This window comes from Talpa occidentalis, unplaced genomic scaffold (assembly GCF_014898055.3).
Source record: "Talpa occidentalis isolate TD23 unplaced genomic scaffold, MPIMG_talOcc4v2.1 talOcc4.16, whole genome shotgun sequence".
In the NCBI taxonomy this organism is placed as follows: Eukaryota; Metazoa; Chordata; class Mammalia; order Eulipotyphla; family Talpidae; genus Talpa; species Talpa occidentalis.
Window position 1 is genome coordinate 10,856,253 of NW_023601653.1, and position 26,725 is coordinate 10,882,977.

Sequence of the window (26,725 nt, forward strand, 5' to 3'; positions counted from 1 at the left end):
TTTAACAAAGCATAAAAGAGTAACATGATGATGTATGTGATGGTTTTAGCTCATTTTTGCCCCACAATCTTAGACATTTACTACTACAGATGGAAACAGGAGTAGCAATCAGATTTAAAACAATTTGCCAGGATAGTATTAAAGGTTCATGTCTCTTGTCTCCAATATAATATTTAGAAGACTCTTGTTTCAGTTCAACTCATGTTTGCAAGTTACAAGAATATAACAACATGCACTGCAATTTGCACTTTGTTGTTTCTGACATGAAACTGCAAACTAATGATGCCTTCTCAGGATGATTTAAAATGAAATGTTTGACCTTGTGGGGCAGTGGGTAGCACACTGGACCTCTAAAATGAAACATTCATGCAGGGTCTTTTTAATTGAAAAGAGCAAGCAATGGGAAGATCAAGAATGTATAAAGAAAACCAAAGTTTACTTGGGATACATGGAGAGAAGCAAATACCAAATTTATACTTGAAATGTTTGCCTATATGCATGCAAGTATTTTTTTAAAGACAGAGTCCATATATTTTATAAAGAGGAACCCCAAAAAGCTCAATGATAAAAACTGCTGATTTTTAAGACATTAAATTTTGAACATAAACATCGAGGGGAAATAAAATTTTGAAATTATATTTATTAACGTTTTATTTTACATGTTGTATTATCTTAGAGTTGGGGGAGGTAACAAACTTGCCATCTTTTACAAAAGTTCATTAGAACTGACAATGTTATGGTTAATCTTTAATTCCTGAGAATTTGAACATTAAGTTTTCTGTGAATTTTCAACAAATGCTCAGTAATTTTAGTTACAGTATGTCTGAAAAAAATGAATATACCAACATTGAATATGTTATCAAGAAAAAACATAATCCTTAATAGGTATGAATACACTCAAGCCCTGTTTTTCTGCAGTTTAATAGCTCTATATATGCTTAATCTGTTCTGATTTTATATCAAAGATATGAATGTATTATACTTACTAGACTGTAGTGATATTTTGAACTAAAGGCAAAATAAAGTTCTGTCACTTTCTTCTCAACTATAAATCTCCATGGAGTCAGCATGTGAATTCTTGATAAAATAATTAACGTGTGGAGCAAGTGAACAGAAACAAAGAACTCTTAGTTACATTTTCTATCCCTTATTAAAGGAGATGAATTAGGGAAGTTAGAAGAAAAACAGGAAAAACAATACAGTTGCTATGAAATGGTAGCAAATGTGATACAATCAGATGCAAGATCATTAACATAAACATTTACAATAAAGAAAATATTAATTATGCAGCATGCTTTAGGGCCATTTCTACAGTTAGTATGAATTACAAATATTAAGTGCCTTCATCCATTCATCGCTCATAATTCTGCTAAGTCTTGTTTATGTAATAAACAAAAACATTTCCTGCCTTTTTCTCCATTTAACAGTGAAAGTGTTTATCTTGGGGAGTAGGGTAGGGGAAGGCACCCTGATGGTAACCAACAAATTGGCACTGTACACCAATTCCAGAAGCTGGAAATCAAACAACAATTTTAGAATTATCTGCAGGATGTACCCAAAGAAATGCTTAGCAGGCATGTACAATGGAAAAATCAAGTATTTCCCAAAATGATGTTAGTATTACATGTAAAGTTAAGCAGTCTTTTTGTTGTTGTTGTAAAGGTATCATATTAAACGCTCATAGGCCATTAACTATTAACCATTCAGCTATTAAGTGATATAACCTTTACAAAAATAAAGCTAATAGCTTGCCAAGAACTAAATTTACTCAAAAGCTTTCTTCATTTTTTTAAATTGATAAATGATTTACTAAACTTTATTCTCACAGTGGTTATTTTTTAAAAGCCTGCACAGTGTTTAATCTGATGTCTTAGATTATACTTGGTTTAAAGAAAAAGTCTGCTCAAACCATCACCAAAATTTCAATTTAACCTAACATAGAAGAAACCTGAGTTTGGATGTAGAAATAAGACTTCATTCCATTTTCTGATATCCTACACAGTGCCTTCAACCAAAAGTGAAGCATCAAACAGGACTCTATGGCTTTATCTGAATTTTCTTTCATCTTGAGTATTAAGTAAATCCTACACTTAAAGCAGTTGTTGGAGGTTAAAAGTTCTCAAAGCAATGTAAACTAGTTATAAAATGTCCCACCAAAGACAGCAGCAGCTCCTGTGAGTCACATGAAATTAACATTGAATCAGTTTATACTGTACATGAAGGGCACTCAGCAGTGCCTCTCCTCTTGTATCAAAACCATCTTCATATGTTCCTTTTTATAAGAATATTTTGATATGTATGTGTTATGAACTGTAGGCTCAATTTCTTTTGTTTAAAATGTATTTACTGGCTGTACATAATCTATACATTGAATTTCCAATGACTGAGCCACATATGGACCAAAGACCTATGCAAATACAAACTACAAACATTCACGTAGATTACAAGAGATCTGAGGTGGCAGTTTAGTAACCTGGATTTGCCTTTCCAGAACTTCACTTCAAATAACTGTTCTAGGCACATCTCTTAGCCTTAAAAGTCCAGGCAAAAAAAATCCAGTTTTAAAAATCTCTCCTTACCCTTTGCAAGGAGAGCCTTTAGAAGAGGAATGTACTTAACTTTAGAGCACTGCCTTAAAGAGTTGCAGCATCTAAATACTTCCAGAGTGGCCCAGGAAACACTTCACTGCTGAGTAGCATCCATTTCACTGGCAACAGTCCTGACCCGTTCTGCTAATGGGCAGTGTGCACCGCCAGGCTCATTTCACAACGGGATCCGCAGACACGGTGCTGTCAGCCAGGTCTCCGTTGCTGGCCTTAGTCTCTTCTGGAAGCATGAGTGAAAACAATGGGTATGTTTATGTTCATTTTTAAAACTGAATTAAGAAACTAATGAAAATTAAGAAGAGCTACACTGCTGAATTTCAAATTAAGAAAATGCATCTATCAAATATTTCTCTAGTGTCACAAATTATATTATTTACCTTAATTTTTTTTCAACAAAAGTAGGTTAAATATTGCAAATGGCATGTGGTTGATATTCACCATCCAGAAACCTAGAGTTCCTTAAATAGTATAGTTCACAGGAGTTCCATTAAGACCAAAGGTTTTTTCCTATGTGACTCAAGTTCAGTGATACAATTACTATGGTTATATTGCACTTTGATTCTTTAAGGACTGACCATGAATGAGAACAGAAGGCTATTTATTAAACAGCTCCTTCAGTCACTGTCTAGTCAGTCTTCAGCAGCTCTGCCTGTGCCAACACTTAGTGTTCCTCCTCTAATTTGTTCTTTCTAAACAGGTTGGGGGGGTTAAAGAAAAAAACTAAATTTGTTGAATTTCATTTAAATTCAAAGATGAAACTGAATAAAGAATCATACCAGAATGAAATGCTAGATAAACTGAATTTCTTTTCAGTTTCATAGGTGATTCATGTTTTTAAAAAGACTGACTTCTATCTTAGGATTTATCTAATACGATTACACTTGTAAAAGGGTGCTAGGGATCAAAATGCTTTATCTTTGGATTTTATGCTTCTAATAAAGAGGAATCTGCTTAAAAAAATAAATAAAAAGACTGACTTCTAGATGTATATTGTATTTCAAAAGGCAGCTGTAAATCAGACTTAAAAATTATTTATTAATACAAATGATTTATTAAAAAGATGTAGTGGTCTTTCCAAATTTATACTCACTGACCTTCCTTCTCTTTCTTTTCTTGGTTCTCTTCAGCTGCAGTCTTATCAGCTCTGAAGAAAATTCTTGCACTGCTCAGTGAGAAATAGAGCAATTCAAATTCCTAAGTAAATAAAAAATTACAAATAAAAGCTGAAAAATATTTTGAGTATGATATCAACATTATCTTAATTATTAATATTTCTAAAAAGCTCTAGTGGAAATCATATATACAGAAATTGAACTAAGTAATGCATCCATTTTTAAGATGAGTCAAATGGCTTCCAAATACCATTCATTTTAAAATGCACTCTTTTTATCACTATTCATCTCACTATTAAAATAATTTGTTTTTTTCAGGTATCAAGAAGTAGTGGATATCAAAAAGTCAAAGCAGATTTGACTATTACTCTTCTCTACCTGTAGATAGACATCCAGACGCTTCTGAGTGAGATTCATGGTCTGCAGTAGTTTTTCATCTTGACTAGTTGACTGAACATTCTGTTGCTTTGCAACTGCCCTTATCTCTTTCAGGTACTTCTCTCTAACAGACTGGAACCAGTGAAGTGAGTCAAATTCCTGGTACTGATCCAGAAGCTTTAGAATGTAAGCCACACCTGCAGTCATTAGCAAAACCAAAGCTAAATTATGAGTACATAAGGTGTATTCTATTTCTTCAACAATAATTCCTAATATCAAACTAACTGTTTTGAATTCTTTCAAATTGCATTTACAACATAAGTGAATGATGTGTAGCAACATGGCTTAAATCTTGAGAAAAACATATGAAAATATAAAGAACTAAAGACAAGCCAATCAAGGAAGAAAAAAGAAATAAAATGGCTATAAAGATCACCCGGAGATAACATATGGCTATGGGGTCGGGGGGAAACTTACACTGCTAAACAGATAGTGTTTGAGGAAGCTACAGGACCCAATATAAAATGCCAGAACAAAATCAAAGTCTAAATATTAGGTCCAGGGCCTCCCCGGTGGCGCAGCGGTTGAGTGCTTGGTTGCGAGGCTGCCCGCAGCCTCTGCAGCGCTGGTTCAATCCCTGGCTGTCAGGCGAAGGTCCCACATGGTGCACAGACCTCTCCTGCCACCCGCTGCTCCCCTCAGCAGTGTACTTCATCAGTCTGCCTGCTCTGCTCCCCACTCTGGCTCTGGTGAATTCTCTCTCCCGCGCTTCTGACTGTACCCAGTGCTTGTATAAATAAATAACTACATCTTAAAAAAAAAAAAAGCTGATATTAAATATTAGGTCCAACTAGACAAAGTGATTAGCCACACCAAGGGAACATGAAAGGTAATTAATAACTGATGAAAAATAGATATTGTAAATCAGGTGACCCAGCTCAAAAACAGTAAACATTGCTTGTAAAAAATACATCTATAACGAACACATATTGATTCTCAAGTAAATGTTTCTAAAAATACATTATAAGGGCCTCCCCGGTGGCGCAGCGGTTGAGCGCTGGGTTGCGTAGCTGCCCGCAGCCTCTGCAGCGCGGGTTCGATCCCCGGCTGCTCCCCAGCCACCGGAGGAGGGTCCCACATGGTGTGCAGACCTCTCCTGCGACCTGCTGCTCCCCTCAGCAGTGTGCTTCGGTCCTTCTGCCTGCTCTGCTCCCTGTTCTGGCTCTGGTGGATTCTCTCACCCTCCCGCGCTTCTGACTGTACCCAGTGCTTGTATAAATAAAATAAATAAATAAAAAATAAAAATCTTTAAAAAAAAAAAAAAAAATACATTATAAGATGAACATAAAATTAATGTGAAAACGGTCCCATTAAGCTTACCCATGGCAAAGCCATCATCAGTAAAAGCAGCTCCTATTTTATTTTTTTTATTCAGTTTCTCCTTACAACTAATGGAATGTTCTACAAAGTTGAGGGTCTGAAAGGATATAACAATGTATTAGAGACTTGTGCTAAGAAAGTCTTCAGAATTTAATTCCTAAAACAGACATTTCAGAAATTACCAGGATCTCTTCTAAGTTCCTGTCCTTTCGATCTGAGTTAATTGCCTCATTCAAATGGGCTCAGGGTGAGGTAAAAATGTGTCCCAGTAATATGGGCACCCTCCCGCTCTCCAATTACCACTTTACAACACAGTGCCTTGTGCATGATTTATTATGAAATATTATGCACATGTTACCCACAGGGGCACATTTTACTCCATGGGATACTGAGGCTTGAGAGATTCAGTAAGTTGCCCAGAGTCATACTCTGTGAAAGCTGGAGTCAGAAAAGCAGGCCTGCTTCACTTCAAAGCACAAGGGCTCTCCTGAGGGTAGGCCTTACTTCTGTGCACCCATTTATTCTAAAATCTATTCCTTATTTCCTATCATTCTCTACTAAAAAACGATCAGTAGTTATTTAAAATAGTCCCCCAAACAGCACTTCTCTAAAAAATTCATCTCCAAAATGCCCTATCTAATCATATCGCTTATACAATATTTACTAAAAACAATATACCAGGCATTATTAAGTACTTAAGATTAAAAAATGAATGTCATCGAGACATCCCCTCTCTAGAGCAGTGCTCTCAGTACTGACAGAAATGCAGCAAGCCAATAGCCACATGGCCACTGGGCACTTGAAATGTGGTTAGGACAACTGAGGACTCCAGTCTCTTACTTTATAAAATTATAATTAAATTGAAATAGCCACTGTGGCTATAGGCGATTGCACAGTTATAGAGGAGTAAAGAGAGAGCTATTTAAAAATAATTATGATACAATGTAATAAGTACTATAATAGCTGACACTGGAAACAAAATACCAAGTTTCATTTTTATTGCCTATAAAACTCAGTTGGCAGTTACATAGTTGTGAAATCTTTATCAAATGTTATTTAAATCTTTTTTCTATCTCATATTTATCTTTTTCCTGGAATTATATTGTAATCTCAAGTACAGTGTCCTAATTGTTTGTTGTGCTCTTAATCCATCTTGTTTTCCTCACTATTAGGTTAATTTTGGCAGCTGCCCTGCAACACACCATTCTTCCTCACACTCAGAAGCGGTTCCTTATTGTTTACTATGGCTAGAGTAAACTGCCCATCAAATTAAAGAAAAATGGTGAAAACTCACTCTAAGTTAACTATAGTGCTATCAAGATGCACCTCCGGTTTAACATTATCTTAAGAATAAAAGATGAATATGGTCATTTTTGCTATATCATAATTATGACAAAATTAACAATGGGTGTATTTTTTAAGTAGAAAAAATTCATAAAGTAAAAGGCTATCCATAGACCATTAGTTATTTTCAATAGATAATGGTTATATAAGAAGATACGTGTTAACAATTCAGGCAGCAATATGAAAAGTCATTACCCTTAGTTAAAGTCAGATACAATCAAAAGCTGCATCTGCTTAAGTGATATTTAGATTTTTAAAGCTATCCATGTATGTTTTTTTAATAAAGCAACTTTGCTAGGAAAAAAATAACTTATTGCTAGTATGTACGCCTTTAATTTCTTAACTCCATTTCCCCTACTGGAGCAATTGTTTTGATAAGCAATTTTGGGTAACTTGAGTGATGTCTTTAACTGGCAACTACTGAATTAGAGCACAACACACTACACACTATGAAGAGGAATCAATAAAAAACAAAAAAATCTAGATGCTAGTTTTTACTGCTGAATAAAGCTGTACTCAGTATACTATTACAGATAGTCTACATTCATCACTTGAAATGCCTACATGATACAATTCAAAACAAAGATGATATGGTATACATGAAATGGCATTCACTCAAGTACTTTAAACCACACTAGAAAATCTCTGGCAGTATTAACAAGTAAGAATCAATCTTAGCTATAAATAAGTCTTATTCTGCAGAGCAGTAAGTAAATATTCTAGACTACATTCGCTGAGAGCACATTTAGTTTTATTTACAACCAGCAAGTCAGTAATATATAATCTATATGCATTTCCTGTTACAAAGAAACTGGATCTACTTATTAATACACCTAAAAAATTCATTTTCGGTATTAGAAATACTTACCAGAGGGGGGACAATGATATAGAAATTTCGGAGATGTATATTCTTTGGCCTTCGAAATTCTGGAGCAAAAACATCTACAAGCATTTTGAAATACTCTGTGCCTTCTGCAGAATTTCGTGTGTGATCACTGAGGACTGAATCCAAGTGCCTAAAATGCAAAAAATTACTTACTTGATTTCTTTTTCAAATGAAGTTATGACTTTTAAATCCATCGCTCATCAGTTTAGAAGAGACCACTCAAAAGTAGAAAATATTCTAAGACATTTCTAAGTAAATTTCTTTGGAGTTCAGAATGAACTCAGTTTTGTTTAATTAGTCACTAAAACGGAATTACCTTGCTGCTTTCAATGTTTCTTCTGCAAGACCTTCTTCTTTTACTAGTTCTTCAAAATTTACAATATCTTCAAGATCAGGCACAAATCTATGTAAGAGTAAGAATTATGAAGGCAAGTTAAAAATGTACAACTGACACATACATGTAAGTGGTAGTGTAGACTGAATCTTTCTAACTAAATTCTTAAAACTCTGCATACTTTTCAAGTTTTAAATTATCTTCCAAAGTTACTACTGACTCAAGTCTATAGACCTACACTAATAAGGTAGCTATTATTAAAATATAATGAAATAAAATTTTAAATTCTCTCTCTACTCCCATTAGCTGTATTTCAAGTACTCGATGCTAGACACTACCGTGGCTGCTGTTCTGGACAGTGATGTCTAGGGTCTATGAAATAAAGGACAACGTTGGACATAAAAACATTTTTAAAAGTAAGAAAAACTTGGTGACATGAATTTTATTGAGATATTTAGCATTTTTTATACTAAACCCTCAAAATTAGTGTGTACTTTAGCATATTTCAATTTGGACAAGCCACATTTCAGAGTTTCAATAGCTACATGTGGCTAGTAGCTACCTTATCAGGCAGCATGTTCAACTACACATTTGGAAAGAATACTGCATTTCAGTTACATTTATATCATTACTTAGATTCCAAAACTGAATTTTAGGCATGAGTAATCAAAATTTAATTCTTTTTTAAAATCATGTAATCTTTAGAACCATTCACAGAGTATAGTAATAAACTATAACTTTAAGAGAAAAAGATTTTTCAGCGGTCTGCATGTAGTTCTTAAAATTTAAGGAGAAAAATACTTAACTTGGAAAATAGTTTATTTTCATATCTTAATTCAAAATAAATCAAGACAAAAAAATTTTTCTGTAATATCACTTACTATAAAAATAGATTTAAATGACATAAAATTTTTAAGTGGTATAAAGGACAGACAGGATGTTTGTGTCCATACCTGATGGCATTGCTGCTGCAGTGAAGACCCCCAGATCTTATCATCCGTATGTAGCCCATGGCATTGCCTTGAAACACACACACAAAAATCAGGTAGTTACGTAAGTAACTCTAAACACTAAAAATCAGGAATACAGAGACATAAAGCAGACAATTACAAAGGTCCAACTCATAAATACTATTTTCAGTTGTTGGTCTATAAAATTAAAACGTATGTATTTGTATACTTCAAATATATCTACTTAACACAAATCTATATTAAATATTTAAAATATAATTTTAATTTTGCTTTGATAAACTAGGTACATTAAATTTTTTTGACTACACTATAAACAAATTTTTAAAAATTAGCATAGCAATAATTTCTCCACTCTCACATTAAATATCGGCCTCTCTTTCACTCTCACATACACACACAGCTGGAAATAGAATCAAGACATCTTTATTTGCTGCTTCCCCAAGTTTGTATCACCAGCCTGGACTATTCCTCTAAGCTTTTTTATTCAACGCCTACACCTACATGTCTAAAAAGAATTTTTAGTATGTCCAAATCAAACCCAAAATTTTTTATTTTTTTTATATTTTTTCCTATATCAGAAACCAGCAAGTCCATCCTTCCAGTTGGTTAGACCAAATACACTGAAGTCCTCCAACTCTTTCCTTTCTCTCACACTTTGTATCTAATTAGTGGAAAATTATGGTTGATTCTGCCTGCAAATTGTTGCCAGAATCCTACCCCTTTTTACCACCCCCAGGCTATCACCCTATTATTCCAAACTTCCACCATCTCATGCCTAGACCACCACAATATGCAGTGACTGCCTCATTTACCTGCTCCCACCTTTACACCCTGCCCCCCAATCTTTCATCTACACTGCAGCTGGGGATTCTTGTAAAACTCAGCTGGAACATAACATTCCTCTTCTGAAAACTCCACAAGCGCTTTTCATCTCAGAATAAAGTCCAAATGCTTCATGTAGCTGACATGGCCTTCTCCAGGTCTTTCGCTAACTCCTTCCCAGCTTCTGACAATTTCCGAAAGTGCTAAGCACACTGGGGACTTTTGCCCTTTCTTTTCTTTTCTTTTTTTTTTTTTAAGATTTTTTATTTTTTATTTATACAATAGCTGGGGTACAGGTCAGAGGCATGGAAGGGTGAGAGGATTCACCAGAGTGGGGAGCAGAACAGGTAGACGGACCGAAAGCACTGCTGAGGGAAGCAGCAGGAGCGACAGGAGAGGTCTGCTGCACCATGTGGGAATCTCCCTGGCCGGCTGGGTGTCTAACCCGCACTGCAGAGGCTGCGGACAGCTTCACAGCATGGCGCTCAACCCGCTGCACCACCCGGGAGGCCAGACTTTTGCACTTTCTGTCCCCTCTCTCTGCTACGTTCTTTCTCTGGACATGCACATGGCTTATTCCGTATTTCTTAAGTCCCTGCCCGAATGTCACCTCCTTAGAGCTTTCCATGAACATCAGTGAAGAACACTGCCCAGCCCCATTATGTCACCTCACTCAGCACTTATCACTGACAAATTAAGTATCTTTATGTTTGTGTCTGCCCCGACCAGAATGCAAGATCCATGAGACAGCCTTTGCTTTCTTCACTGATCCAGCCCTGAGCCAACATGTCCTGACATATAATAGGAATTCAATATAATTTAATCCGGCTGAAATTCATTGGGAGAAAGAACAGAAGAAAAGGTAAGATGTTAGAATAAGGTAAGAAGTTGAAGGAGAGTAAGAGAGTAAGTTAAAAAGGAAAAGGTAAGATAAAATGTTAACATTTCATGGTCGTGTCTCATCTGATGTTTTTAACAACCTTCAAAGTAGGTATCACAGAATCTATTTTAAGGCCTATTCCAATATGAGAGCTATTTCTTTAATGCGCATCTTATAAAGATCAAATATGTAGTTTTACTGTTTTCATTCAAACTGTTAGAACTGATATCTGGCTGGTCAAAATGTACTAGTGAGAAGCAAGTAGAGCGCGGCAGTTCAGAACAAAGTTCTGCAGCCAGACTATTTGGGTTCATCTTGGACTCTGCCACCTCTTAGCTGTAACACCTAGGTCAAGTTATAAACTTTGTATTTCATTTTCCTCATTGTTAAGCCCTAAAGGGGCAAAAATTTTGCTGTCATATGTATCCTTACTTAAGAAATTATATATAACTTTTTATGCTACACAATTTCAGAACACTCAGTACTTCATCTTTAATTAAATCTATATATAATGTTAATTTCTATCATTAATTAACTTTCCACACCAATATTCTTTCCACCTCCTGCCTTTGTATTAAGCTGCAACTTGAGGGAACCTCTTTAAAAAACTCAATGTGTTAGGGCAGGTATCTCAAGTACCAGCTGATTTTATGTATGTGGTCTTTGAGATTATTGAATGTTTTTAATTTAACTAAAGAGGTTGTGTTTAATATATTAGTTTTTAGTCAACCAATTATTTCCTCACCTACAGTCTAATCATACTTTAAAAACTTGTTAAGAAAAGAAAATCAATAGAAGAAAGTTGAACTCAGGTACTCAGATATTAAACTGTTCATTCATAAGAGATATTTAATATAGGAAGAATTTGTACTTTATCAAGATTTGTTTTTATTTTCCTACACTTTTACAATAACTTACCAATTTGGCTGATGAGTTGTCTGAACTGGTCAAGGTAGCTCTGTCCCTCTGGGGTTATTCCAAGTTTTCTGATACCTCGATTGAATTTTTCTGCTCTTTCAAAAGGATACTAGAGAGATCATTTAAAGATTACCTTTATTAATAAAGACCCCCAAAGCATAAAATGTCTATCATGCCAATACCATTTTCCTTTCTAATTTGAAATTTCCATTGTACTTAAAAAAAATAAAAAATTACTCAAGTCTAATGACAAAACATGGATAGTATAAAACTGTCATTGTTCAAAGTCAATGTAATTTCTTTATATTAGCTAAGGGAAATAATAATGCCATAAAATTAGGTTCACCAACACCATTATTGTAACACCCAACTATTCTGATAGATAAAAGGAACCAATTCCTCCTGAAAACAGTTGTTCAGAGATGTGAGACTACATTTCTATGCGTTGAATAGGTACTGGAGACTTATTTATAAATACACTCTTTCCCAAATGACAAACACAAAGTGAACTAAATTTCTAGTTTCCATCTTGAAGAAAAAATTATTTTTCAAAGTTTTAGTTAAAAGATTTAGAAAATATCTCATTTTATAGTAACAACAAATGGAAACAATTCTTATAGAACAATAGCAGGACTGCTTATTTTGAATAGTAGTAATGTCTGTTCCAAAGAAAAGGATAGTTAATACAACCCTCTAATAATAAATATGTAACTTTATTAAATCTACTAGAAAGTAATATTAGCTGCTCTGAAAGTGAAGAGGACTACCAACTAGCATACAAAAGAGTTGGGATTAAGTAAAGATTAAGAAGAGTAATTAAATTTAGGATATGGCATATCAAATGTAAGATCCATCTAAGCCTTCATCCACATTCTCATGCCTCTCTATTGTTACCACTTACAACTCTTTGCTTCACTATGGATAAATTCAGGTCAGAGGGTGAAGAAAAATCAGCATTCTTAAAAATTATTGGTGGTAATGTCAATTAACGCAGTATTTTTGGAGTGCTTGGCAATATATACATCATATTCTTTGCCCTAGAAATTTATCTTCAAGGAATCTGTCTTTCAGAAGTCTCCAAATAGAGATGTAAATGTGTCAAGATATTACCTATAGCACTTTTTGTAACAGTGAAAAATAAAAACATTCTAAACAGCTATCAGTAAGAGTTAAATAAATTATAGTATGCATCTTTACTATAAACTCTTAAAAAGAATGAGGAACAGTTATATGTACTGATACCTGGTAAGCATATTAACAAAACAGGATGTATGGTATCACTCCATTTTTGTAGGAAAAGAAGCAATACATTTATGTATAAATATGTTTATCACAGACATCTGAAAAGCATTAGATTAGATTGTTAACATCAACTGCTTCCAGAAAATGGAATTGGGAGGAAAGAGAAAACAGAGAGGACATTTAGTTTTATGCACTCTCTACTACTGAAATATTCAAAATGAACATGTATTATTTTAAAATAAAGAAAAATAACATCAGGCTACATTAAAAATTATTTAATTTTCCCTTACACCTTTGCCCGTAAGAAATGCAGAGTTTGAAATTGTAAAGGAAAATAAGGAAGATCTGAAGGTTGGATCTAGGAAGACACTAAATGTAAATTAATAAAACTAAAACCACAACAGAAATCTAAATGATTTTATATAATCATTTGTGATATATTATTTAATTACAGAAATAGTATATCATCTATAAACATATACTCAACAGTAGAAAGAAACTATCTTAAAACAAATATATGTGAAATACCTTATGATCATTTTGATCCTTGATTTCCCTGAAAAACCGAATATCTTTAATCAATCTGGATTTGATATGTTCATCATACATAAATTGGCTGAATATATAGAACTTCTTTTTCAAAAACTGGTAGGTAAAATTAACCTACAAAATTAAAATTTTAAAAAGTCAGTACAAAAATTATTTCAAACCAAAGTTACCACTGAATAACAATTATCAATGTCTTAATTCATATTAGATAAAGTCTAATCTTTATAAAGTCTAATTCATTTTAGACCTGAAATACATCAATCAATTATTGTATAAGTTTACAGAACTTTCTATAAGCTCCCCTTAAATATTTTTACTATAAGAGGGAAAAAAAAAAATTAGAAGGCTAAAAATAAAAGGACTAAGAACTATAGTGAGAATCATAAAACCAGATTCAAAACCCTACTTTTAAAGTAAAATATCACAGATGTTTATATTCCTCCATCTATAAAATTACTTATTACTAATCTACATGACTAGAATGATACTTAACTAGTAACCATTGTGCTCTTTGAACTTTCCAGAAGGAAGATAACAAACATTTAATTATTATCCCATAAGTATTTTGTTCAAGGAAATGTGTCTGTTCTTACAACAAAAATGGCCCTTGTCTGTCAGGAGTGATATTTTTTAAAAATTTCTAGCAGGAGTGATATTTTAAAAATTTTGTTATATAAGTTATTAACTTTCAACTGCAATAATGTCTAGAGTGAGAAGTTTGGATACTTTCAGAATGAGTACTAAAAGGTTCTGACCTAGACTCAGAAAACCCTGAGAAAGTGAGATTTGAGCTGAGATTAAAGTCAAAAGAATAAAATTAATTCTGACCTACTAAAGGAAGCCCCGTACTAATTTGCATCTCCACCACCCTCAAGTGTAGTGTTGGCAAAAGCAGCAAATGTCTGTTTTTCTCACCTTAGTTATGAGCACAGTGCCAGAGACACATAAACACTCATAATTCTATCTGTAGGTGAATGAATTACATATGAGGCAAAAAAGAGCTTATTTCTCCTGAAAGGTCGAGTCATGATTTCTCCATGGATGACTCCTGCTCTATGTCTCTTTTCTCTACTGGTAACCACTAAAAGAGAACTCCTATCACTTCACACATCAGCCTAAATATTTCAATGGCTCCCCACTGTGTGCTCTAACTTCTCCCTATTCCTTTATCCACAATTATGATTCATGGTATTTCACTATTTAAACATTCCTACTCTTCCTTCAAGAAGAAATTAAGTGTGTGCTAAAAACTAGATAAATTCAAAGATTTCTGTTTTGTACAGAGAAGGAAAAAATAGCATACAAGTTCACGTGATTCCTTCATGGTAGAATACCCATTTCTAAAATTTAAATTATTTTTAGTAAATATTTTTAGCTGTTTATATAGTTAGTAAATAATTAATAATCCCCAAGAGAATGACTGGTGCTAAATAAACTATCAATGATTTGTTTTCAAAAGCAACTTTCAGAGAATATCAAGTTAACACATGCATTACTGTCCTCAAATCACCAATGTTATATAGATGAGATGCTAAGACAGTAAGATATTCTAAAGTGCATTTTGTATCAGAGTTTCCATCACTTCCAACACAATTTCGGTTTCAAAGTTTAATTACACCAAGCAGAAAATGGAAATTCAGGTATAATATAAACAGATAGTAGTATAGTTTTATCAGAATAGTCTATATACCAGCTTTCCAAATAACCAAATTAAACAGGGGTCTATTACCCCCCCAACTCCCAAGAAAGGTTCTTACCGTTGTATTCATGATTCCTGTGCCATGTGTTCGAATTGAATTAGCAATATGCCTAATGTTAATAGTATTCAAATGTTTGTTATTGCTTGTTCGTTCAATAAAAATCTGCAAATAAAAAACTTATGCTAAAAAACAACATAATACATGGCAAACAGTGGGCTGTTACCCAAAGTGGGCTGTTATTTAAATTTATTTCACCGGAAAGCAAAGGAATACAATCAAAGCAAAGGATAATAAGATAATTTCTAATTATCATAATTTTCACTCTTGAAAATCAATTCTTTGCCCCCATACTTCCCACTATACACCCATTCAAATTAAAAAAGACATTTCTCACCTGATTGTTGAGATTATAGAGATATCGAGACACAAATATATGAATGTTTCTCATAATTTCCAAAACATCCAGGCCCTATAAGACAATCCATACAGAAGTTCTATTTTTATTTTAAGATAATTACTAAGACTTGTGTCAATATAGTGACTTACATGTTAAGTGCCCCAGTAGTTTTAAATTATTTTAAGGAATAACTAGATAAACATATGCCCAAAGGTTAAAAGCATTAAAAACACCTTCTAGTGTACAATCAGGGCTATCTCCTTGTGGAAACCTGGCTTATGTTGTCTTATCCCTTTTGTGTAGAAGACAGGGACAGTTAAGTTTGAATATTCAAAGCTTCATGACTCACAATCATTTCCCCAACATCCTTGAGAACATCAGTCTTCCCAAGGTAAACTAACGACCAGATTTTAAAAGACAGGGTATGTTGTGATATTCATAAAATACATACTATTTTTGAGGCACTGTGCAAGGTTCTTTATATGTTATCTCACAAAATGAGGTATTATTCTTCTAAATTCCACAGGTGAAGAAAATGAAGCTAAGGGAGTTCTCCAAGGTCAAATAGCTAGGAAGAGGCAGAACCCAGGGATTTTAGAAAATCTAATTGTAAATATTGATGCTTCTTTTAACTACACGATACTACCTTTAATGGACAATGTCCTCTCCTGCATTCTTCAGGTGCACCCAAGCAGCTAACTGTGCTGCATGAGCTGCCGCTTCAGCTTTTTTACGGCTCACAGTAGCAGCACAACACCCCTTTCAAGTTCTTATAACTTTTCTCATATTTTATAATAAAAGTTTGTTTACTCATTTTTTTCCCCACTAGGCTATAAGTACATGGGCTGGGACTATTTCTATTTATTTTTGAATCCCTAGTTCAGGGCCTAGCATTTTTTGGTAAATATTAAATGTATAAGTGAATGGATGGAATTGTGTACGAACTGATACAATTTCTCTGAGCAGCATGATAACAAAAAATTGTGATCTGCAAATTTTAGAATTGAATGTATTTTTGTAAATATATGAATTATCTTAGACTTGCAATTAACTAAAAACACAAAGCACTGCACTTGAGAGATGCTGCCATATTACAAATTAGTTCACTGACCTAGTGAAGATAAATGCTTCTTTGCACTCATCTTTTTTTTTTTTTAAAGATGTATTTATTTATTTATATAAGCACTGGGTACAGTCAGAAGCATGGGAGGGTGAGAGAATTCACCAGAGCCAGGGGGGAGAGCAGAGCAGGCAGACTGATGAAATACTCTGCTGAGGGGAGCAGCGGGCAGCAGGAGAGGTCTGCGCGCCATGTGGGACCCTCGCCCTGTGGCTGGGGTTCGAAGCGGTGCTGCAGAGGCTGCAGGCAGCTTCGCAACTTAGCGCTCAACTGCTGCACCACTGGGGAGGCCCCTGCACTCATCATTTTAAGAGCAAATACATTTATAATCATAAAGTTAAATATTTTTCCTAAAGTATCAAAGTTTATATTTTATATTTAGGTTTAAAATCCTTAGCTGTGTCCTTGACTATACTTTTTTCAATTTCAGAAGTCACCTCACTAGGCCAGTATGTTTCTGAAAAGCTGTCTCTAAATCTATGTATGTTTCACATGCTTAACAAAGCTAACTGTGAACAGGAAATCTCTTGTAATTATCTCTAAGGCAAATGACACCCTCTAATTTTTCAGTCTTGTCAAGTAAGAGGTTTCAGATAGTAACTATTTTCTTAAAAAATAAATACGTTCTAAGTATCTAAAAGATTTCTTAAGGAAATAGATTTAGATTTCTTAAGGAAATACTGTGATCATGCTACAATCTGAGTATGTTCAAAACTCCTTATACAATACCTGTTCCAAAGTCTGGCTAGGAAGATGTGCCTCTGTCATGACCAATCCATAGCGCTGAGTAGCTAAATTTCTCATCTCACTGTAAGTGGCCCAGTCATGAAGAGCAACTGTTGTCAGATTGTAGAAAGTCTTGTCCAGGTAGTGAGTCACATAAGCTACAAAAAATTTCCAAAAAAGTTTTGCTTCATAAAAGAGCAGAAAGAGAACAGGAATTAAACCTAAAAAGAATCAACTTATCTTTGAACATTAAATCTCTTCCTTCTAGAAGTTAGGAAAATAAAAAATATAATAAGGAATTAAAGAACAAATTGGATTAACACAAAAAAAGATACCCTCAAAATTTTGGTTTATTAGTTCTTGAATAGTTAGGGCAAAGATAGACAATAACTCTAAGAAGGAAAGCAGAACACTCACCGCGAATGTCAATGAAACGATTGAAAAACCGAATTGGATTCAGAGAGAAAAAGAGAGCCAGGTCTTTCATGCCAACTTTGAAAGGATTTCGGTCATCCAGCTTTAAATGTGTATGCACAGACAGTCGCAGATCCTTCTCTATTTCTTTGCACAACTTATCCAGCAAATGCTATTCACAAAAGAATTTAGATACCTTAATTTTTCAAAATGATATTCCAATTGTATTGCTCCCCTAGATTCCTATGCTTTCAGGTTTGGAGTTTTATAATCAGTGGAACTGGCTTAAGAGTCTAAATACTTTATGGTAAAATATTATTATTGAGAAAGTCAAAATTATTTGGCTCTACATTTAAATCAGTGATTTTTTTTTTGACCAGGGAGCTGCTAGATAAATTCTAAGCTTTTACTTTCTTTGAAAAGAATATAAAAAAACTTACATCTGATGGTTTTATTATAAGGAACACAAATAGCAATTATACAGCATAAAATGTATGGGAACCAGCAACAAAAGAGGAAAGGTACCAGGAAAGAGGAAATTTTAAAGGCGTCCTGTGACCATAAATTGGAGATAAGGACAAGAAAATTAATCATCTTTCCTGGGTTAGTACAGAATTGTAAATACTGGTCAGACATGTCCCTGATATTCAAATAAGAATGTTTAATATAAGAAACTGCAAAATTTTCATGATATTATCAAACCTGTATAGGTTTATATTGTGATGTAATTCCATTTTTAGTTCTTCCCTCTAAATAAAAATATTGCTAGGTGGAAATTTAATTTTTAAAGACATCAGTGCATAAAATACATACTTTATTAAACCAGGAAGGGAAATACTATATTATTTCTGTTACACAAGTCTTTTAAATGTATAGTTTTCTCTATTTTGGCAAAATGAAACATCAGTAAGTATGTTGCCTTCAGTGTATCACCATTAACAGCACTCAATATTCAAATCAATTTTACAGTTGCATGCTTCTAATAAACAGAACTTTAAAGACAAATACACTGTTTACTAAAGTAAAAAAAAATTCTAAAAATTAGGAATTAAAGAACAATTTATCACAATTGTGATATTCTAACTACAAAGTTCCCTTTGTGACAAAAATATTGATTTTTGTGATATAGTGATATAATTTTAACTTAGTGAAAGTCTGCTTCAATCCAGAAAGTTTTTCCAAGCAGTACATGTTTTCTTCAAATACATGTTAAGTTTTTCAATCTCAAATATGTTATTACCTCATTTAAAATTTCCATGATTTCCTTGTCATAACAATCCAGAAGTATCTCGTAAGATTCTAAATGCCTTGCATGCATCATAGCAGGCACGCAGTCACGTAAAGCACTGAACATGTACTGAAAGAAAATGAGAATGTACATGAATCCAGAAAAAGCAGATTCTGATCTAAATAATATTACAAAGGTTAATTATCTATCTTTAAAAACAAAGCCTCAATCTGAAGCATAACTGGTTTTTTACGCATAACTATTTTACTTTCCTGAGTTAGGTTTATTTTCTAAAGCATACACTTTAAATGCACACACAACAAATCACATTCATTTATGCTTTTCTATCTTGAGCATTTAAACACACTTATTTCCATAAAGAAATAGAAAGATCTGAGTAACATGTACTGGCTGACAACTCAATGTCAGATTATTGAGACATAATTTAAGTGAAATGAGAATGATTAGGAATAAGAGGAACAGTTAAAGGTATTAAAATTCATTGATGAGTATTAATATAAAATGTAGCTATAAAATATATAAATGTCTATTGAATAAGCATAACACTGGACAAAACAGCATTAGCAGTCAATTTAAAAATGGTTTGTTTAAATCAAATGATCTACTTTAAAACTAATTAGATCGGTTGGTAAAGTGACTTTAAAAATGATGAATTTATTCTCTGTATTATTCTTTACTTACATGTAGTCTAGCTGCATCAACAGCATTTTCATATACATCATCTAAATAAATTGGGAAGACAGCTCGATGCCAGTATAAAAAACAACAGTCACATTGTGTTTGGATCCTGCAACACAAAGCAATAATTAGTGGTACCAAAATTGAAGTAGCCTGAAAAAATAATGAAAGGAATGACATTATATAAAGGGTAAGGCAACATGGCGGCGAGGAGACGCTGCGAGTAAGATCTCCCATTAAAAAAAGTTAATAGGGAGGAAAAGCGGCAGGTCCCAGTGAGAACTGGGACACGGAAGATAAACGGGTGACTCCAGCAAACTGCCCGAAGAAGAAAGTTGCCATAAAAGAGGACGAGAAGGGAGGGAAGCGCAGAACCCTGCTCCCCTCCCCCGCCCACAGAGGCGGCACTCTCCGCCCGGCAGAGAGGAGGAAACAACAAACCAAAACGGCCAACAAGAAAAACGGACACAGCAAGCGGGACTGTGAGTGGAAAGGAACTATTGCAGCCACCACACCCCGTGAACGGGAGCTGAGGCGAACCCTGCAGGATCCGCCGCGGAGGTGAGCTCCAGGCGCCATTAAAGAGAGCCCGCCCCCAGGAGGAGACCAGCCCCAGCACACAGCCCCGGCCGCCCGGTAAGCTTGCGCGGAAAGTGGCGCGGATCCAGACCGGATCGCAGCTGCCCAGGTCCCCGCGCCTGCGACCTAGGCTTGCGGGGAGACGGCGGAGGCCCTCCCTGAGTGAGCAGGAACAAGGCGCCCAGGCAGGGGAGCGGGATTCAAAAGGCGCCATTCCCGCGCCACTGATCTGGGCTACAGCCCGCGTCCTGGAACTGAGGGCTGTGGAACTGAGACCCGGGGCACGAAATTAGGGGCGTGGGTTTCCCACGACGGTGGGGCACAAGGCAGACACAGCACCCCAAAGCCGTTGAGGTGTACCCTACCATCCCCGCTCTGCTCCCTGTCCCACGGGGTGGAAAATCAGCTCCCCAAGGGCTCTAGGAGAGATCTCTGGCGCCACCTAGCGACTTGACCCCAGCACAGGCTACTGAAGGAGCTAGTGGCCAGCTGGGGAGTTAGCCCACACCTGGCTCCTTCCGAACAAGTAGTCTGAGCCCACAGGGAGAGCGAGCACCCACAGCCGGGGCAGACCAGGCGCGCAGAAGAGTGTGCCTGAGACCAGACGCGCAGGGAGTGTGTCCCACATCACCATTTTAGAACAGGGACATTTCTTCAGTAAAGACTACCTGCAGAAGGCTTCCTCAGGAGCCAGAGGTGAGCAGGGGAAGTTCGCCCACGCCAGACCCCCTCTGGCCTGCAGTCCAAGCCCAGAGGGGAGCAGGAACCCACCGCCGGGGCAGACCAGGTGCACAGGGGAGTGTGTCCCCACATCGGCATTTTAGAACAGGGACCTTTCTCCATTAAAGGCTGCTTGAAACTGACAGATGACTCCTGGTAGAACCAGAGGGGAACAGAGAAGCCCACCCAAGATGCCGGCCAGTCCCAACAACACAGTGTCCCAATGCATACGGCAAATTAGAAAACAGACAGTAGGGAGGAGAAGAACCACACGCAACCTAGCAACTCTCCAGAGAAAAAGCACACCACAAAAAGAAAGCCAGCCCCCAGATTGCAAAGACAATAACTTGGAAGAATTTCTGAGCCTTCCAGAAAGAGAATTTAAAATTGCCGTGATTAAAAAACTGACAGAAGTCATAAAGGAAAACAATGATAAGGGAAAATAATCAACGATCAGAAGAATGCAATTGAGTCCCTAGAGAGGGAAAACAATGGTCAGAAGAAAGAAATTGAGTCCCTAAAGAGGGAAGTAAAAGAAATGCAGGAGATCAAAGAATTAATGGAAGAACTAAAGAATTCTGGGAAAAGCAATGAAAGCAGAATAGATGAAATGGAAGAACGAATAAGTAATCTTGAAGACACAGAAATAAAAAGAACCAAAACAGAAAGGAAAGAGAAGTACGAAGGAAAAAGAACGAAGAAAGACTTCGGGAACTATCTGACTCCATGAGGAAAGGAAATATAAGAGTTATAGGAATACCAGAAGGAGAGGAGAGAGATGTAGGAACAGAGAAAATATTCAAAGAGATAATTGAAGAGAACTTCCCAAATGTGAAGAAGGAGCTGAAAATTGATATACAAGAAGCAAGAAGAACACCAAACTTCCACGACGAAAGAAAAATACAGCAAGACACATAATAGTAAAGCTCCCAAGAATCCAGGACAAGGAAAAAATAATGAAGCTGGCAAGAGGGAAGAAACAGATAACATTCAAAGGAAAACCAATCAGGCTGACATCAGACTTCTCCGAAGAAACACTACGGGCAAGGAGAGAGTGGAGGGACATAGCCAACAGACTCCAAGAAAACAGATGCCAACCAAGAATACTCTATCCCGCAAAGCTCTCCTTCCTCTTTGAAGAAAGAATATGGACCTTCCCAGACAAACAGAAACTCCGGAATTTCATTGCAACTAAACCCCCACTCCAAAAAATACTACAAGGAGTCCTAAAGCCAGAACCTCAGAGGGACGAATAACAATGAAAGAAGGCCAAAAAAAAAAAAAAAAGTTATTAAAAGAATAAATAAATAAAATCAAAGGAAAGACAAACACAATGGCAAATACAGATGTTAACATATCAATATTAACTCTAAATGTAAATGGACTAAACTCTTCAATAAAAAGACACAGAGTGGCAGCCTGGATTAAGAAACAAAACCCAACCTTTTGTTGTCTCCAGGAAACACATTTAGCTACAAAAGATAAAAATAGGCTCAAAGTTAAAGGATGGAAAACAATCCTACAAGCAAATGGACCAAAAAAGAAAGCAGGAACAGCTATACTTATATCAGATAAAACAGATTTCAAACTCAAAAAGATAAAAAGAGACCCCAATGGTCACTACATTATGATCAAGGGACAATACTTCAAGAAGAAATAACACTCATTAACATATACTCACCAAACGAAGGAGCACCAAAATATATCAGACAACTGTTGTCCTCTCTGAAAACAGACATCAGAGAAACACATACGTAGTGGGAGACTTCAACACACCACTATCAACAATGGATAGATCAACAAGACAAAAAATAAGTAAAGAAACCAAAGCTCTAAATAAGGACCTAGAGCAATTAGGCTTAACAGACATCTATAGAACACTAAACCCCCAAAAAACGGAGTACACATTTTTCTCAAGCGCACACGGATCATTCTCCAGGATCGATCACATACTGGGGCACAAGACAAACATCAACAGATACACCAAGATTGAAATCATATCAACCATCTTTTCTGACCATGAAGGCATCAAACTAGAAATAAACCATAAAAAGAAGGCAAGGAACTTTCCTACCTCATGGAGATTAAAAACCACACTACTGGAAGACCATTGGACTAATGAGGAGATCAAAGAAGAAATTAAAAAATTTTTTGAATTGAACGACAAGGAGGACACTAATATCCTAAATGTATGGGATGCAGCAAAAGCAGTAATAAGAGGAAAATATATAGCAATAGAAGCTCACATCAAGAAACAAGAAAGAACGCAAAGAAACAACCTCATCTCGAAGCTCAAAGATCTAGAAAAAGAACAAAAAAAACCCCAAAACCAGTAGAAGAAAAGAAATAATAAAAACCAAAGCAGAAATAAATGAAATTGAAACTAAAAAAACAATCCAAAAGATCAATGAAACCAAGAGCTGGTTTTTTGAAAAAATCAATAAAATAGACAAACCCCTAGCCAGGCTCACAAAGGAAAAAAGGGAGAAAGCACAAATAAACAGGATCATCAATGAAAGAGGAGAAATCACAACGGACACAGCAGAAATCAAAAGAATAATCAGTAACTACTATGAACAGTTATATGGAAACAAGTTTAACAATCTAGAGGAGATGGACAAATTCCTACAACTCTACAATCACCAAAGCTAGACAAAGAAGAAATAGAACACCTAAACAGACCAATTACAATTAGCGAAATTGAAATGGTAATAAAAAACCTCCCCAAAAACAAAAGCCCAGGACCTGATGGATTTACAAATGAATTCTACCAAACATTCAGAGACGAATTAGTGCCTATCCTTCACAAACTCTTCCAAAAAATTGAGAAGGAAGGGACAATACCAAACACGTTTTATGAAGCCAACATTACACTAATACCAAAACCGAACAAGGACAACACAAAAAAGGAAAACTACAGGCCAATCTCCCTAATGAACACTGATGCAAAAATCCTCAATAAAATTTTAGCTATCAGAATCCAACAATGTATCCATAAGATAATTCACCACGACCAAGTTGGATTCATTCCAGGGGCACAAGGATGGTTTAACATCCGAAAATCAATCAACGTTATCCAACACATCAACAAAAAGAAATATAAAAACCATATGATAATATCAATAGATGCTGAGAAGCTTTCGACAAAGTGCAACACCCATTCATGATAAAAGCCCTTGAAATTCTGGGGATACAAGGAACATACCTCAACATCATAAAGGCCATCTATGACAAGCCAACAGCCAGTATCATTCTCAATGGTGAAAAGCTGAAAGCAATTCCATTAAGATCTGGAACAAGACAAGGATGTCCACTCTCACCATTGCTTTTCAATATAATACTGGAAGTCCTAGCCAGGGCAATAAGACAAGAGAAAGACATCCAAGGAATCCAAATAGGAAAAGAAGAAGTCAAACTATCACTATTTGCAGACGATATGATATTATACATAGAGAACCCCAAAAACTCCACAGAAAAGCTAATTCAACTCATCAATCAGTTCAGTAAAGTGGCAGGATACAAAATCAACACGCAAAAGTCAGTAGCCTTCCTATACACAAACAATAAATCTGAAGAAGAAGAAATCAAAAAGACCATCCCTTTTGTTATTGAAACAAAAAAAATCAAATATTTGGAATAAATCTAACAAAAGAGGTAAGGACCTATACAAAGAAAACTATAAAACACTGTTAAAAGAAATAGAAGAAGACACAAAGAAATGGAGAGACATCCCTGCTCATGGATTGGAAGAATAAACATTATTAAAATGGCCATCCTACCAAAAGCAATATACAGATTCAATGCTATTCCAATCAAAATTTCAATGTCATTCTTCAAAGAAATAGAACAATTATTGATGAAATTCATATGGAATCACCAAAAACCCCGAATAGCCAAAGCTCTCCTGAAAAAAAAAGAAGGGAATGGAGGCATCAGACTCCCAGACTTCAAACTATACTACAAAGCCATAATCATCAAAACTGCATGGTATTGGAACAAGAACAGACATACAGACCAATGGAATCGAATAGAAAATCCAGAAATAAACCCACAGATTTATGGTCAACTAATCTTTGACAAAGGAGCAAAGAATATGCATTGGAGCAAAGAAAGTTTGTTCAATAATGGTGCTGGGAAAACTGGGTCGCTACATGCAAAAGAATGAAGCTTGACCACCACCTCACACCATACACAAAAATCAACTCAAAATGGATTAAAGAACTAGACATAAGACCTGAAACCATAAAATATATAGAAGGAAATATAGGCGAAACACTACGTGATTTGCACATCAAAGACATCTTTACAGACACATCACCCAAAGCAGTGATAGTGAAGGCAAAGATAAACAGCTGGGACTACATCAAATTAAAGAGCTTTTGCACAGCAAAAGAGACAATAACAAAAACAAAGAGAAACCCCACCAACTGGGAGAACATTTTTGCACCCAACACTAATGATAAAGGACTGATCACAAAAATCTGCAAAGAGCTGATGAGACTCAACAACAACAAAGAAAATAATCCAGTCAAAAAATGGGCAGAAGAGCTTAAAAGAAACTTCTCTGAAGAGGAAATGCAAATGGCCAACAGGCATATGAAAAAATGTTCAACATCACTTGTCATCAGGGAAATGCAAATCAAAACTACCATGAGATACCATCTCACACCAGTGAGAATGGCACATATTAAAAAAACTAGCAACAACAAATGTTGGCGAGGGTGTGGAGAAAAAGGAACTCTTCTGCACTGTTGGTGGGAGTGCAAACTGGTCCAACCACTGTGGAAAGCTGTATGGAGATTTCTGGACCTACTAAACATAGAACTTCCATATGATCCAGCAATTCCACTCCTAGGTATTTACCCAAAGGACACAGAAACATCAATTCCAAAGAACACCTGCACCCCTATGTTTATAGCAGCACTGTTTACAATAGCTAAGCTTTGGAAACAACCCAAATGCCCAAAAATAGATGACTGGATCAAGAAGATGTGGTACATATATACCATGGAATATTACTCAGCATTCAAAAAAGATAAACACATGCAATTTGCAGCAACATGGATGGCGCTGGAAGGGATCATGCTCAGCGAAATAAGCCAAAAAGAAAAAGAAAAATACCGGATGGTCTCACTCATAGTAGGAATCTAGAAAACTTAAATAAGGGACCAGGAAATGAATAACTATAAGAAAGTGAAAATCAAAATCAACAAAAAACTATGAACCAGAGACACTTTTAGGGGGGCGGGGGTGGGAGGGGAGGGATTGGGGTCAGAATGGGGGGGCTGCAATTGTATGGGGAATATAACAATAAAATTTATTAAAAAAAAAAAAAAAAAGAAGCTGATAACTATTGGAAAAAAAAAAAAATAAAGGGTAAAAGTTCTCTCTTACTTTCACATTTTCTAGATCACGTAACCCAAAATTAGTACAGAAAAGGCACAAAATAAATATTTTTTCAAACTGAACAGAGATAATAAAATACCGAATACCAATAACATGACACAGTCAGAGATCTGCATCTTTCAGTTTTTAAGCAGACTTGAACAAGCCTGTTTTTTAAATAGAGGCATTTAAAAATATATATATCTTCAGTATTATTTGACACGGCTAGACTTACAATCCTTGCATCATATGCACTATTTTACCTGTCTCAAAACTGAAAGCAGAACCTTTTAAAGAATTTTGACCAAAGAACCCCCATTACACTTAACCTGTTT

The 26,725-nt window shown here is 35.5% G+C and overlaps 1 protein-coding gene across 1 annotated transcript in view; it reads right to left on the minus strand.

Moving 5' to 3' along the window:
• Window positions 1-26,725, minus strand: part of WASHC4 (WASH complex subunit 4) — a 43,001-nt gene continuing 16,276 nt past the window's right edge. Inside the window, exons 19-33 of the mRNA XM_037513723.2 lie at window positions 19,710-19,815; window positions 19,020-19,136; window positions 17,783-17,951; window positions 17,369-17,523; window positions 15,517-15,591; window positions 15,180-15,284; window positions 13,402-13,536; window positions 11,632-11,740; window positions 8,994-9,060; window positions 8,023-8,109; window positions 7,689-7,836; window positions 5,477-5,573; window positions 4,097-4,293; window positions 3,701-3,800; window positions 1-2,826 (exon numbers count right to left, since the gene is read on the minus strand). Of these exons, the coding sequence (XP_037369620.1) occupies window positions 2,759-2,826; window positions 3,701-3,800; window positions 4,097-4,293; window positions 5,477-5,573; window positions 7,689-7,836; window positions 8,023-8,109; window positions 8,994-9,060; window positions 11,632-11,740; window positions 13,402-13,536; window positions 15,180-15,284; window positions 15,517-15,591; window positions 17,369-17,523; window positions 17,783-17,951; window positions 19,020-19,136; window positions 19,710-19,815 (1,735 nt within the window). The 3' untranslated portion in view covers window positions 1-2,758. The remainder of the gene's footprint in view (window positions 2,827-3,700; window positions 3,801-4,096; window positions 4,294-5,476; window positions 5,574-7,688; window positions 7,837-8,022; window positions 8,110-8,993; window positions 9,061-11,631; window positions 11,741-13,401; window positions 13,537-15,179; window positions 15,285-15,516; window positions 15,592-17,368; window positions 17,524-17,782; window positions 17,952-19,019; window positions 19,137-19,709; window positions 19,816-26,725) is intronic.